The sequence below is a fragment of the Rhipicephalus microplus genome, chromosome 4 (assembly GCF_043290135.1).
Source record: "Rhipicephalus microplus isolate Deutch F79 chromosome 4, USDA_Rmic, whole genome shotgun sequence".
In the NCBI taxonomy this organism is placed as follows: domain Eukaryota; kingdom Metazoa; phylum Arthropoda; class Arachnida; order Ixodida; family Ixodidae; genus Rhipicephalus; species Rhipicephalus microplus.
Window position 1 is genome coordinate 206,852,181 of NC_134703.1, and position 14,561 is coordinate 206,866,741.

Genomic DNA, 14,561 nt, shown 5'->3' on the forward strand with positions numbered 1-14,561 from the left:
TGAAATTGCAAGCGCAGAGACAGGTTGTCCTATCGTACATGCCACTAGAGGGCAATTAGCGAATAACTTATCATTTTGCTACAATTAGCTTTTCAAGATCACCCTATATATTTTCAATTGATACACATAAGTGCCTCCGGAGAAAAGTCCAGCCGGTCAATTAAAACTAATCGCGTTGTACAGCATAAGGCCGTCGTCAGCGTTAAGTGCCTGAAGTGCGATTAGTGAAAATTCAGGCATGGCTCAGTAATCATTTTTTGAAGAACGCTCCCGTTAGCGTTACGTCCAGCGCTTCTCCTTGTGGTCGGCTTTGCCGTGTTAGGAATGTCCCAGATTGCTGGGCATGTGGAAGAGTCGGAGGGCTATCTTGTGTCTCCTTGTTGTGCTCCGGATGATGCTAGAAGTTCTGCTGGTGAGTTCGTGCGTTTGTATTTGTTGTGAATGAACCGCACTGCTTTTCTTTAGACATTCAAATGCGAAGCTTTTCTTAGCAAACTTCGGCGACGTTAAGCGTATCTATCTATCTATCTATCTATCTATCTATCTATCTATCTATCTATCTATCTATCTATCTATCTATCTATCTATCTATCTATCTATCTATCTATCTATCTATCTATCTATCTATCTATCTATCTATCTATCTATCTATCTATCTATCTATCTATCTATCTATCTATCTATCTATCTATCTATCTATCTATCTATCTATCTATCTATCCGTCGATGACCTTTACTTCTCCTCGCCGTTTCGATAATGGTATCAATACCAAACATCGTTTGGCGTAACATGACCATATGAAGAACAAATCTGACTAGTCATATCATGAAAGTCATGACATGTATGTCATGAATGTTATGATTTACATTTCTTAATCCTGCAGCTCATGCGGTGGTTGTGTAGGAAGACGTGTGGCGTTTGGTTTCCTACATCGTTTATTTATCTCTGCTCTGGCGTGGACGTCCACAGACGCTGTCATTCATGGTGGCTTCTTCTCTTTCTCGTGCTAGCTCGAACACGTGGAGCAGCTGCAGCACAACTTCGTCTGCCTCGAGACGCTGAGGGCTTGCCATAGCCCCCCTCCCCCCCTCTATCGAGGTAGCCCGTGCGCGAAGAAGCGAACCCTATGAGCAGGTTGTAGGTTCTGCCGTTGCGAAGCGTATTCATCTGGTTTTCACAGATGGCTTGTAGTCTTTGAGGACGGTGTCAGTGTCGAGGAAAGCCGGCTTTATGCGGTCAATGGAAACACTGTCTTCGCGTTCATTAAGGAATAGAACGAAATGCTTCGGGCAACGCTTGACTACCCTAAAGGGTTCGTCATAAGGAGGTTACAGTGGTGGTCTGATTGCGTCATGTCGTACGAAGACGTGGGCGCAGTCGCGGAGCGCACGACGGACGAAACTTGGGCGTGAGTGTGGACGTGCAGGAATAGGGGACGCACCTCTCATGGCATTCCTGAGGCGACTGGCATAATCAGCTACGTCCAGTGGCGATACTGGTGATGGGTCAAAAAACTGTCCAGGAAGCCTTGGAGTAGTGCCAAATACGAGCTCAACTGAAGAGCAGGAGGCGTCCGTATGTATCGTGCTGGGCAGTACGAGGAGGAAGATTGGTAGTCGCTCCGTCTAGGGTATTAAACATCGCGAGGCGATCGCCAACTCAAAGCGAAGCTTTGAGTTGGCGGGGAAATTTCTCAATCATGCCATTTGACATTGGGTGGTAGGTCGTCATCTTGATATGGTTGACACCAAGCATTCGGGACAAGGTGCGGGAAAATAACGGAATCAATTTCACGACCTCGATCCGCTGTGATGGTCTTGGGAACTCCATAGCGGCTTATACACACTGTGACGAGTCCGCGGGTGACTGACTCTGCCATGATGTCGGTGAAGGGGTAGTGCTTCAGGCCACCGCGTGAACTGGTCTACGCAGGTGTGCATATTCCAGCTGTTTTGCGATGGGGGCAAAGGGCCTACGAGGTCCAGGTGCACGTGACTGAACCGCGAGTCAGGAGGCGTGAAGGTACCCATTGGGCAGAACATGTTGCGCTGGGTTTTGGTTAGCTGGCACTTGAGGCAAGCACGTTTCCAGCGCTGGACGTCGATGCTCATTCTAGGCCATAGATATCGCCTTGTGATGAGGCGCTGAGTCACACGTATACCAAGGTTTGACAAGGAATGTATGGCCTCGAAGTCTCTGCGGCGAATGGGAGCTGGAACGTAAGGGCGAGAACAACCGGTAGAGGTGTCGCAAACGAGGTGAATCGCGCAGCCTAGAAGTTAGACATCTTCGAGCTTGAAAAAGTTCTCTTGGAGTCACAACACCTGAAGCTCGCTGTCGTCTTGTTATGCAGTAGCCATGGCTGCAAAATCGACTGGTGGTTGCTCATTCATAGTTGCGTTGATTTATATTCGGGAAAGCTCGTCAGCAACGAGGTTGTCTTTGCCACTGATGTGCTGGATATCACTCGTGAACTTCGATATGTAGGCAAGCTGGCGGATCTCACGTGGGTTGTGGGCAGAGTTAGTAGCAGTCGATTGACATATAAGAGGCTTGTGATCAGTCAGGATATGGAACTGCTGACCTTCTAGAAAGTGTCGATAGTGCTTAACAGCCAAATAGACCGTCAGCAGTTCGCGACCGAATGTGCTATAAAGACGCTCGGTCTGTGAGAGCTTCCATGAGAAGAAAGTGACAGGCTGCCAAACTGCGTCAACCAACTGCTGCAAGAGTGCTCCTATGGCGACGTCTGAGGCATACGCTGTGAGTGACGTGTTGGCATCACTCTTTGGATGCACGAAGAGCGATGCGTTAGCCAGAGCTTGCTTGAAGAGACTGAAAGCTGTCTCTGCATCGCGCTGCAGAAGGTGAAAGCGTTGGGCTTTGTTTGACGGGATAGAAGTGCGCGGAGTGGTTGCAAGATGTCAGCGCAATGAGGAATAAACCGTTGGTAATAGTTAGCAAGCCCGAGAAATTCACGTAGTTTCTTCGTAGTAGTTGATCATGGAAACTGCAATATAGCTTCAACACGCTCAGCCGGTGGAGAGATTCAACGCGAATCCACGTGATGACCGAGAAAGTTTAGTCAAGAAAAACCGAACTCGCTCTTTGGTTCCTTGATGACAAGCCCACTATTTGCGGAGCCGTGTGAAAACCTGACGCAGGTGAAGTTCGTGATCTTCTGCAGTGGTGCTGAAGACAAGGATGTCGTCGATGTACGCGAAGCAGAAGGTCAAACCACGAAGTCCCTGGTTAACAAACCGTAGAAAGGTTTGTGCGGCGTTTAGTAGACCGAAGGGCATACGCGTGTGTTCAAACATGCCAAAAGGTGTTATTATGGCAGTCTTCGGTACGTCGCAAGGCTCGACAGGTATTTGGTAGTAAGCCTTTACTAAGTCGATTTCGCTGAATACGGTGGAACCATGCAGCAATGCCGTTAAGTCCTGGATGTGTGGTATCAGATAGTGGTGCGGTACCGTCACTTTGTTGAGGGCGCGGTAGTCACCGCATAGTCTCCAGTCACCTGAGGGCTTGGGAACCATGCGTAGCGGTGACGACCAGACACCGGAAGTGGGGCGGACGTACCCCAATACAAGCAAGCATGTGCTCGAATTCAGGGCGTGCAATCTTGCAGTGGTCAGGAGTGAGACGACAAGCACGTGCAAACACCGGCGCTCCTACTGTCACTATGTGATAAGTGACATTGTGGAGTATCGGGCCTTCAAGAGATGGAGCACGAAAGAGATCGGAAAATTATTTCAGAAGCGTAGAGCACGGCAGGGAGATTTAGGCGTAAGCTTGCACGAGACGCAAGGGTAGCAAACCTGATGTGACGCCCTGAATTGTGAAGACGGTCTCAGAATGCACGAGAAGGCTATGTCGTAGGTCTACCACAAGTTTAAAATGCCAAAGAAAATCCGCACCGATGATGGGTACATGCACGTCGGCGATTAAGGTATCCACCGAAACGTGCATCTCAAGCCGATGTCAAGCTTGACAGACCTGTGTCTGTAGTCCGTATGGTCGAACCATTAACCGCGGTGACAGGCGGCGAGGTCTGGCGTCGTCGGCGGTCCTCTAACGTAGGATGAACACAACACACTTCGGTACCTGTGTCGATGAGGTAGCGGACTTTGGTGACGTGGTCCGTGACGTGGAATAGGCGGCTGTATGTCGGGCCTGAAACACTGGCCGCCGTCAGTGCATGGCCCGTGCGTTCCTCGCAAACTGGCATGACTGTTTGCACTGACGAGCTCGAGCTCCATATCGGTGGTGGTACCAGAGGCAGACTTGGAGATCTTTCGCGGCTTCAGCGCCGTTGTCGTGACGCGTTGCGGCGGTGGTCTACCCCGAGCGTGCTCAGTTCAGTGGGCAACTGATCCACCTTGCTCTTGAGCTTCTCATTAGAGGCGGCCCAAACGGTCGTCGCGGATCGGTGCAGAGAGAGTAGATTTACGCGGTCTCTCGATCGCAGATATAGATGGCGCACCGATATCCATAACCTTGTCGGCCATCCGCCCTACTGAGTCAATGGTTTCAGTAGATGATATACTCAAAATCATCCCCACCTGCTGGGGCAGTCGCTGTAAAAAGAGATCGCGTAGGACCGATGCGTCCAATGAAACAGAGTGGTCCCCAATCAGGTGTCACATGCGACGCGGAATCTACGTAGTCATTCGATCACCGAGTTCTTCCGAAGTGAGTAGCTGCTGCAGCCTACGCTGTTCCGACTAAGTTTTACGGTGAATGAGCTCCTGTTTAAGGGTGTCGTAGGGATTGTCAGGTGGTGGAGAACGCAGAATGTCTCTTACGATGGCAATGACAGCAGGTGGTAAAGCACCGATGACACAGTCTTGCCTCGCTGTTTGCGACGCTACCAGGTGTCGTCGAAAAAATGGCTCGACGCTCAGAAACCAGAGTACAGAGTCTGCCTGCCAAAACTTTGGGAGCCTGAGGGTAGTGACGACAGGGTCAGGTAACGTGGGATTCGGCGTCGCGTCGCTGTTGGGTGTGGTGTCCATGGTCAGCCGAAATGAACGGGGCTGAAGAATCAGAGTTGGCCGTGACGCTCTGTGCATTGATGAAAAGACGAGTAGGTGCGCATTCCGCTAAAATTCCGGGTTGCCACTTGTAGGAAGACGTGCGGCTTTTGGTTTCCTACATCATTTATTTATCCCTTCTCTGGCATGGACGTCCACAGCCACTGCTGTTCTTGCTGGCTTCTTCTCTTTCTCGTGGTTGCTCGAACACGTGGAGCAGATGCGGCGCAACTTCTTCGTCTTCCTCGAAACGCTGATGGCTTGCCATAGTTTCGTTCACATGGCATGTAGCAAAACTGGTATCTTGTGGAATGATTGCATGGCGAACACAAGCGACAGACCCTAACATGAAAATCATGACATGCGTGTAATGTAACAACATGACTACATGCCACGCTCATGATGTGCTCGCGGCCGTTTTGATAGCATTCATTACAGCACGTGAATGGGTGAAGAAGGTATTTGACTGGTGCAAACATGATAATCATGAGATGCGTGTTATATAAAATGACTACGTTCCACTCTCATGGTGCGCTGGCGGCCGTTTCGTTAGCTTCACTTATACCAAATTTGGTATTACGGGACGTGAATGAATGATGAAGGTATAAGACTGGTGCAAAAATGATAAACATGAGATGCGTGTCATGTAACAACAAGGCTACATGCCCCACTGATGATGCGCTCGCGGCCGCTTTGCTAGCTTCACATATGCGAAATTTGGTATTACGTGACGCCAATGGATGACCAAGGTTTGTGACGGATGTAAAAAAGATAATCGTGAGATGCGTGTCATATGAGAACACGACTACTTGCCACAGTCAAGGCGCTAATACATTTCGACCTGACGTGGTGCGCGTGCTCGCCGGCGTTCATTTTGTCGCGTCACTCCGGCGTTGCCACGCAAGGCGCTGGTCCTATCATATACTCGTAGGCACGTGCTGTGCTGCGTTGCTTTGACGCATGTGCATTTGAGCGCGTCCGTCGTCCCTCCGTCATGAACAGAGGGAGACGCAGTGTTGTCTGCGTAACGCATCGGCGCGAAATGTGGCGTGTCGCATTTCACGCCGGTTTCCGTCGCGTTGCGCCGACGAACGCTGGTCGCGCCTGGCGCCAGACTCGTTTCGCCGACGTAGCGTCGCTGTGCCCAGCGTGCGTGCGCATCAACGCTACATTGGGGTATATTGGGTCCTTCATGATGCGCTCGTGGCCGCTTTGCTAGCTCAACATATACCGAATTTGGTGGTACGTGGCGTCCATGAATGGCAATATGTATGACTGGTGCAAACATCATAATTCTGACACGCGTGTCATGTAAGAACATGACAACATGTTACGCTCATACCGTGCTCGCGGCCGTTTCGCTAGCTCCAAATATACTAAATTTAGTGTCACGTGTCGTGAATAGATGACGAAAGTAAATGGCACATCCAAACTTAATAATCATGATACGGAAGTTATATAGGCATCATTTACCTCCACCTCGTAACGTTTTGCTGATTTTAAAGTGGCATACCAACAGTTCCCATTTGTGCTTCGCATATGATCAATTCCCACTGTACGTGGGATCTGCCAATTTTTTTTCTAGTTGAGTTATGTTAGTAAATTTGCGTGGTAACCGAACAGTGTTAGCGTATTCTCGCACTGGCCACAGATTTGTGTAACTTCGGAGTTTGATGTGACTAGAGGCAGACTTGGGAGACATTTCAAAGATGAACAATTTGCGGGTGGCTTTGAGAAAATGTTGACAATATGTGTGTTCCACTTGAGGTCAGATGCTAGAGTTAGTCCTTAGTACCTGTGTTCATAAACTTTAGTAGGTTTATTGCCATTAAGTGAGTAAGAACCTTTTAGGTGTTCGTTTTTGTTGACAACGTCATTGACATGGATTTGCTGGTTTTTAAAGCCTTTTGCCCTTGTTCACACAAGGTGTTATACCGGCGTTACACGGGCACTTTTAATTGCGATAAGGGGGACCCGGATCAGTTTTCTTAATCGCTATCAGCTTTATGGCTGCTGCTCTGCGGACCAAGATAATCCGGATCGAGCTTGGCTTTAATGAAATTTACTAGGTGGCACTTCGGTGTCGTCAAACATGTCCTTAATAAAACTCAGTGTACGTTGTTTCATTACCAGAGCCATATATCAGAAATAAGTTATTTGTGCAAAAACCGCTGGAACGTCAAAGACTTTGCGTAGCACTACAAAGACAATTTCTCAAAATCCATCATTTATTAGAGTTTTTTTTCACTGACGTGCATTACTGTGCGGGAATCTTATTCTTCACTTTCATTTCTGATGGCACCTGCTCGTAGCCGTGCAGCTGTTGCGGAACGGCAATATCGTTGTACATGCCACAGTTTCACTTGTGTTGCTTTATGTATCCCAGTTGCTTCTGCCAGCGGTCAATCACTGTAAAGGCCTCTTCATTCGACCACGAAGTGCGGTCACGCTGCAATGAAGTAAAAAAAGCTGACGACGCTCATTATTAATTTGCTTTGAGGTGTTACAACTGCTTCGACGGTGCGAGAGTTGAAATTGCCTGCTTATCATCTGCTTTTCCCACAATTACATGAAGACAATGGGAATCCTGAAATATGCAATAGTACAAATATTTTTCAAATTTATACACCTCAAAACTTCTTTTATAGATAAATATCTAGCTCTTTAAATGTTATTTACAGAACCATGCTATTTTTTGTTTCTTTTGGCTTCAAAAAGCTTGGCTACGGGTGCATAAATAAAAAAATCACGACCTTTCAGCCAGATCGCGAGGTGCGAATCGTGATAGTCTTGATCCCGATCGGGCCTGATCGTGGTTAAAAGTTACTGTGTAGCAGTGCCTCATCGGGATCATGGTTAATCCGGATCGGCACTGATCACGAATAAAAATGTCAATGTGACACTGGTATTAATCACTTTAAGTTGTCTGTTCGGGAGGAGGTGGTCTTCATTACATTTCATTTATTTACACAAAACACAGTCGTCCGCGAAAACCTTTATACTGCATTACGCATCAGTGACGATGTCATTAAGGTAAATTAAAAATAAAAGCTGCCTTAAGACCGAACGTTGTGGCACAGAAGACGAGATTGGAACAATATTGGATGATGTTTCACTGTGAAAGACAAATTGCGAACGCTGGGATAAAAAATCAACATTATAAGCTGAAATTTTGCTGCTGCCAATGATTGCCTCCAGTTTTGGAATTAACTTGCTGTGATACACGTGATAAACCACTTTGTGGCAATCTGGGAATATATTATCTGTTTGGCCACAAGTGTCAATCCCCAATGCGACATCATGAACAACTTCTGTTGTTCACGATCTTGCACGGGCGATTGACAAGGAAAGAAAATTGCTTAAATTGAAACAGCCAGCACTGAAATCATAACTAACGTTTCACAAACGTTATTGGTCTTTAGACAAGAAGTGCTGAGACCTGGCATAGCTCGGACGTGAAATACTTGGTTATCCCGCAACATGCTGGGGACGGATTCCTACGGGGACCCAGACATTTAATATTTGCAAATGTCTTGGCAGCAGAGCTGCCAATTTCAGCTCTTTCTTATTGCTTTTGCGTTAAGATTAAGAAGGCTTATTTGTGTCGTTCCTAGGCATTATACGATGTCAAGCACCCTTGGCGCATACCCGAAATATGCTATACGTGTCTGGCCGAAACGTTTTGACAATGTGCGCGACAGGATTGTCACCATTTTATGTCATGACCACCGAGTCGTAATGATTACGTCATCTTATCATCTTGTACTAATTTTGGTTTACCTCATGCTAACGGCGTGATCACACAAGCACGCAGATGTATGTGGCTAGTTGAATAGATAGATAGATAGATAGATAGATAGATAGATAGATAGATAGATAGATAGATTTCACACGATAAAATTTCTGTAGCCTGCAAAGAAATGCTTTTTATTTAAAAGCCATATGTCCGCCTGTCCGTGAGACACACTCCTACGAAACTCCCATGCGTCAGGCATACTCATAACTTTCAACAAACATGCGGTATGCAGTGCATGTGGCCCTCAAAGCTCTCGATTGTGTAGTAACTATGTAGCTTATGAAGCTGTGCGCCTTATGGAAGTCGGACCTCTGCGGACACCAAAAAGAGGTAGACTAAGCGCGTACAAGCTGTATACGTGAAATTTTTCTCAAGAGTTGGGGCTTATCTCTCTGCTTTTGACGTGTTTTACTTCTCTGTTAATATCAGAAAACAGCAGAATCAGTGGGAAGAAGTTTGAAGAGATGAAAATAATTCCTCTTACACAATAGATAACTGGAGCTTTTAGATTTTTACGCAGTAAGAGATGCTATTATACCAGCGCCAGTACACCCTGATAATATAAGTTGTACAGCAGCGAATCGTTATCGTATTCCGCACTTTTGATAGAGCTTTACTCACTGTCATAACGGGAACGCCTCCACGTAGTTTAGCTCCGTGTGCTTCCTCTTCGACAAATGAGGACACTTATGAATTACTGATGAAATAATGAAAAAAGGAAGGTGACAATAGAAATAGGCACAAAATTAAGCTCCATAGAATATTCATTTCAGTTAAATTCTCATTATTATTTGATAAGTGCCAAATGTTCAGTATTTGAAACTGCCTAGCAAGCTAGAAAAAATTACTCAATTGGCACGTCTTGGGGGAGAGTCGCTCCGCATCTTCCATTTAAACTGCACAAGAAACAGCTTCTGAGATAGTAATGACTCCCCAGTCACGTGTACTAGTCTGCAGAGTCATACAGGCGGCAACAGGAGAGGCGAGCCTGGAAGCGTAGCCCTATACACGAAAGTTTTCCGAGATACAAAAGAGTCCATATTATATGCAATATTCTAGGTAGTGTGCTATTACTCTTGAAGCAGTAATATCTGGCAAGTCATTCCTCACACGGCACACAGGAGCACCTTTTTCGAAGTTGTGGAAACTCTTACATTAACAGTTGCTTGTTTTTACGTCTAGCATACTGATGGATGGTAGTGCTAGACTTTCTGTAGTGTGCGATTCAGTGCACGCTAATGCACTCAAGGTATTTCGGTTACCTTGAACCCTCAGTGTCATGGTTTCACAAAACATGCGTGCATCAGGACGGTACACCCCACAAAACAGCAGAGCAAACAGCGTACACACGCCCACATACCGGTATGTATCAGTCCCGTGCCTAGCTCTACCGGGGCCCAAAGTTCACGAACCCGAGCCTCGCTCGGGCCCGATCTAATAAGTTCTTGGTCAGGCCGGGACAGGCCCGTCCCGTGCTTTACCATGAAGTCGTTAAGATAGCCTCATGCTGTGACGCCCGACGGCAATGTACGCTTTTACCACGCAATATTACTCCCACAAGAGATATTGTATTATGAAGCCTGTATACAGACGCATGTGTTTATAAAGAATCAAAGTTATTTTCCCAACGTTCCCAAGCAGATGAAGTTATTATCAGTGTATTTCTAAGGAGACGCGTGACTGTGTCGTAGAACTTTTGCTTGCCCCACTAGCAGCCGGGGTTCGATCCTCACTCACATCTACAAATTTCCAATATTCGGGTACCTTGCATATTTCTCGATTTTTTGGTCATGGACTAGATGATGATTTTTAGCTCACATCATACAACGTTCATACTGACACCGACGCCGGAATCTGTGCAAAACGAGCTCTTCACAGCTGTGAAGTTGAATTGTCACTGCCTTTAGTTTACCTCATGTGGCCTAAATGTAGCAGTATGAGCGTGATATGAGGAGTTGAGAAAACGTTTATTGTCTTTCACGTAGGCTTTACTGATACATCATAAAACATATCGGGAATGCGAATACAGATACTCTTCTGGCAATACGTACCACGACTCAGATACCAGACACACAGTGCCGAAGATAGTATCTCAGGTAAATGCATCTTTGATATTAGACAGCACTGCACTTTAGTGATGGGAGCTAAACTTGAGCATTACGTATTTGCTTGCTTTCTATAAAAGATTTTGAAACCACTTCAATACCTTCAATGAGAGGTATTTTGCTGTACAACCAGCAGACATCTAATGTTACCAGAATAGCTTGATGTAATCGTATTCACTTCTTCCTAATGGGCTTTGCTATTCTTCGAAGGAAACTTAACGTGTATTTGGAACGAACGATGAAACTGGCGATATAGTATATATAGAGAGATGATTTAAAATTTTGATAGTAATTCAGTACTTGTGTCGATGTAAAATACTACAGGTCTACCAGGTCTTCCTGGTTATGTGCGCCTGGGATAACCATTGTCCGCAGGTTTTCTCAGAAGGCCCTTCCTGTTTGCGAGTCGCTTCAAGACATCGTGTTCTGCATAAACTTTGGAAAAATTGATGATGATGCCTAATCACTCGCCCATGTTTCTGCCATTCATCTCTTTTGTCGGTCTTTGCTCGCCTGCCTACATTTTTTCTCTTACAAAAAAAGCAGCTGATGCTCAGAGGTGTGTGTCGTATGTGCCCATTGTCGTGTTTCATGCGCTGTGCTTCCACACTATCAGATCACGTTGCCTTTTGAAAAAAAAAGGCACCTTGTTTGTGAATCAATTGGAAGGAGGATTTGATGACAGACAGACAGACAAGAAACTTTAATAAATTCTGAGGAACAAGCGGGGACACCAGACTTCCTGTCGGCTAATCCCTTCCTGGAGCAGAGATGCCATGCCTCTCCACTCCCTCACGGGCCCCCTTCACTGCCTTGGACTAGTATTCAAGTTTAGAGCTCGTGAAGGCTTTTTCTCAGTCCTCTTTCTTGTTGAAGTTTTATAACACAGAGAACTGCCAGAGCATGTGGGTTGAAGAACCGAACTCTTCCGCGCAATCTGGGCAATAAAGTTATGTCTCTGTGTGGAGCCTGCAAATGAAACCTCTCGATGGGTACAAACACTTTTAAAGCGTTCTGAACGTACAAGAGAACCATATAATCTCTAAAGCAATCTATGTCTGGAAGCCCATTTACAAAGATGATGGTTCCCTTCCACGGTTATGTTTTAACACACAGAAGTAGAATGGAGTGCTTCACAAAAAAAAAGATCCAGACAAGCCAGCTTTGCGTAGCTCGTGAGCATAACTATTAAGCGAGAAAAGTAACAGTTTTGTTTCAAAGGCGAATCAACTAAAGCAATAGAAACAAACTGTAAGGTCACGAGTAGAATGGCAAGCAGGTAAAAAGTGTCTCACCTTTCTCACGCACAAATGACGCACAAAGCATAGTCACAGGTACAGGTGAACGCGAATAAACGTCTCAGTAGTTACTTCATTCTGTCTGAAAAGCGCACCCTTTCCGCAAACGAAGATCGTGCAACGATGGCAGTGCGCCCGGTAACTACAACGGAATCGTTCTGGTCAAAGCCAAAGGCTAATGAAGACATACGATCGTCCCCACCACGAGTTAGGCGCACGCGTGAGCGTTCACCCTGCCCACTCTCTACGGGGAAAGTACGCGTGGGAGATGAGAGGGCACATCGCCGCACCGTGACGATGTGGCAATGTGAGCACATTCTGCCATCTTGCTGGTAATGCTTAAAACACGATGGTTTCCCCCGAGATTCCCGTTACCAGTGGCAAGTGGTAGACATAATTAGCTTGCCGTTTGAACGGTGAAGAAGTGCTCCTTAGTGGTTTAGTTGCTCAAGCCTCAGACTCGGAATTCGGAAGTTTCACGTTCAATTCCGCACGCTGGAGTCTTTTTCTGAATGATTTTTTTCTTGCGTTTTCATATATATAGTTACCTATACATATACGGCGACTGACGGCAATGCAGCCGTCGATGCTGACGCCGGAAGCAAAGCCCTGCTGAGAGTGTTTATACAATTGGTGTCGCAATAAACATCTGGTACGAAGATAACAATAAGAGAGGGCCAGGTTTCCCGTGGCCTAAACAGTATTATCTGAATGCGTACCGGTGATCAGAATTCGCTGCATGAATTATTTTTATTGTTGTGTGCTGCCCTTCGCCATTGTCCGAGCTACCGCGGTGGCTGCTTGCAGGTGCGCTGGTTCTGGTGCTTCGCTACCAGCGGCTTCGGTGGACGCCGCTCTCCGGAGCTTGCCGGAAGCTGCGCAAGCATGACGTGTGGCACAACACGATGCCCATGCTGACAACCGAATCGGCCTTCCGCCACGTGGATGTTAACGAGGATGGGACGCTGGACGTTGTTTTTGGCTTCGGAACCGGTCAGTGCGCAGAGCTCACCGCGTGGCTCCGGTGACCGAGCACGTGCGTGCAGGCTTGGACGCCTACCGGTACCCGTTGGTGGCCTGCGACGTCTACTTGCCCGCGGCTGGTGATCGAGGCTGCGGCGGTGGCCTGGCAGCGCTTGACGGCCGCTCGGGGCACGAGCTATGGCGCCTCTACGTCCGACACGAGCTGTTCGCGCTCAACTGTCGGCTAGACCTGGACGCTGACGGCGTGTGGGACTGCGTCGCCGGAGGCCGCATGGCGGTAACTCTACTTCACATGCGCATTCTCACTTACTTTTGATCACCATATCAAACTTGAAAGAAGATCGTATTCTAAAAATTGTAGAAAGGGGAAGATTTAATCTTGCTGTGAAAAATCTGTAAACAGGATTTGTGTCAAAACGTCGGCGGAAAACAACCCCTGTTTGCGAATATTTCATCAAAAGGGATGATATGTCACAAAACGCAGAGAGATGTGTTGGGCTGATGCATTTCTGAACTGCAATATAATTACAAGAGACGTCTATGCCAAAGGCTCTGAATAGTGGGTTAAGGTGGGTGTTCATGACTTTGTAGGTTAGGCGAGTTGGTACAGATCTATCTTCGTAGGAAACCAAAAATTAGGCTACACATGCATGAAAAAATATAGCACGACAGAAGCGCTTGCCCTCAAGTAAGCGTTTACTTGGAAATGCGAACACATATTTCGTTGAACGAACGAAAAAAAATTGGCAGATCCCACGTACAGTGGGAATCGATGATATGCGAAGCACGAATGAGAAAAGTTGATATGTCACTTAGAAATCAGCACGACGTTACGAGGTGGAAGTAAATGATAGTGTACATGACTTCCACGTCATGATTATTGTGTTTGGATGTGTCGTTTACTTTCGTAATCTGTTCCCGTTACGTCATACCAAATTTAGTATATGTGGAGCTAGCGAAACGGCCGCGAGCACGCTACAACCGTGGTACGTTGTCATGTTCTTACATGACACGCCTGTCAGGATTATGATGTTTGCATCAGTCATATATTTCGTTAACCATTGACATCACGTAACACCAAATTTGGTATATGTGGAGCCAGCAAAACGGCCGCGAGCGCATCATCAAGGGCCCAATGTAGCGTTGACCAGCGCGCACGCTGGGCACAATGACGCTACGTTACAAAAACGCAGGCCTTCTATAGTCTGACGCCAGGCGCTACCGGCGCGACCAGCGTCTGTCGGCGAGGCCCCACGGCAACCGGCGCGAAATTGGACATGTTTCGTTTCGCGCCGATGCGTTACCAAGACAACACTGCGTCTCCCAGTTTTTGTGACG

At 46.9% G+C, this 14,561-nt stretch overlaps 1 protein-coding gene across 2 annotated transcripts in view; it reads left to right on the top strand.

Moving 5' to 3' along the window:
• Nucleotides 1-14,561, top strand: part of LOC119172507 (uncharacterized) — a 297,206-nt gene that overhangs the window by 179,483 nt on the left and 103,162 nt on the right. For both annotated transcript variants that reach the window (XM_075893950.1, XM_037423642.2), the window contains exons 2-3: nucleotides 13,047-13,232; nucleotides 13,286-13,500. In XM_075893950.1, the coding sequence (XP_075750065.1) occupies nucleotides 13,047-13,232; nucleotides 13,286-13,500 (401 nt within the window). The remainder of the gene's footprint in view (nucleotides 1-13,046; nucleotides 13,233-13,285; nucleotides 13,501-14,561) is intronic.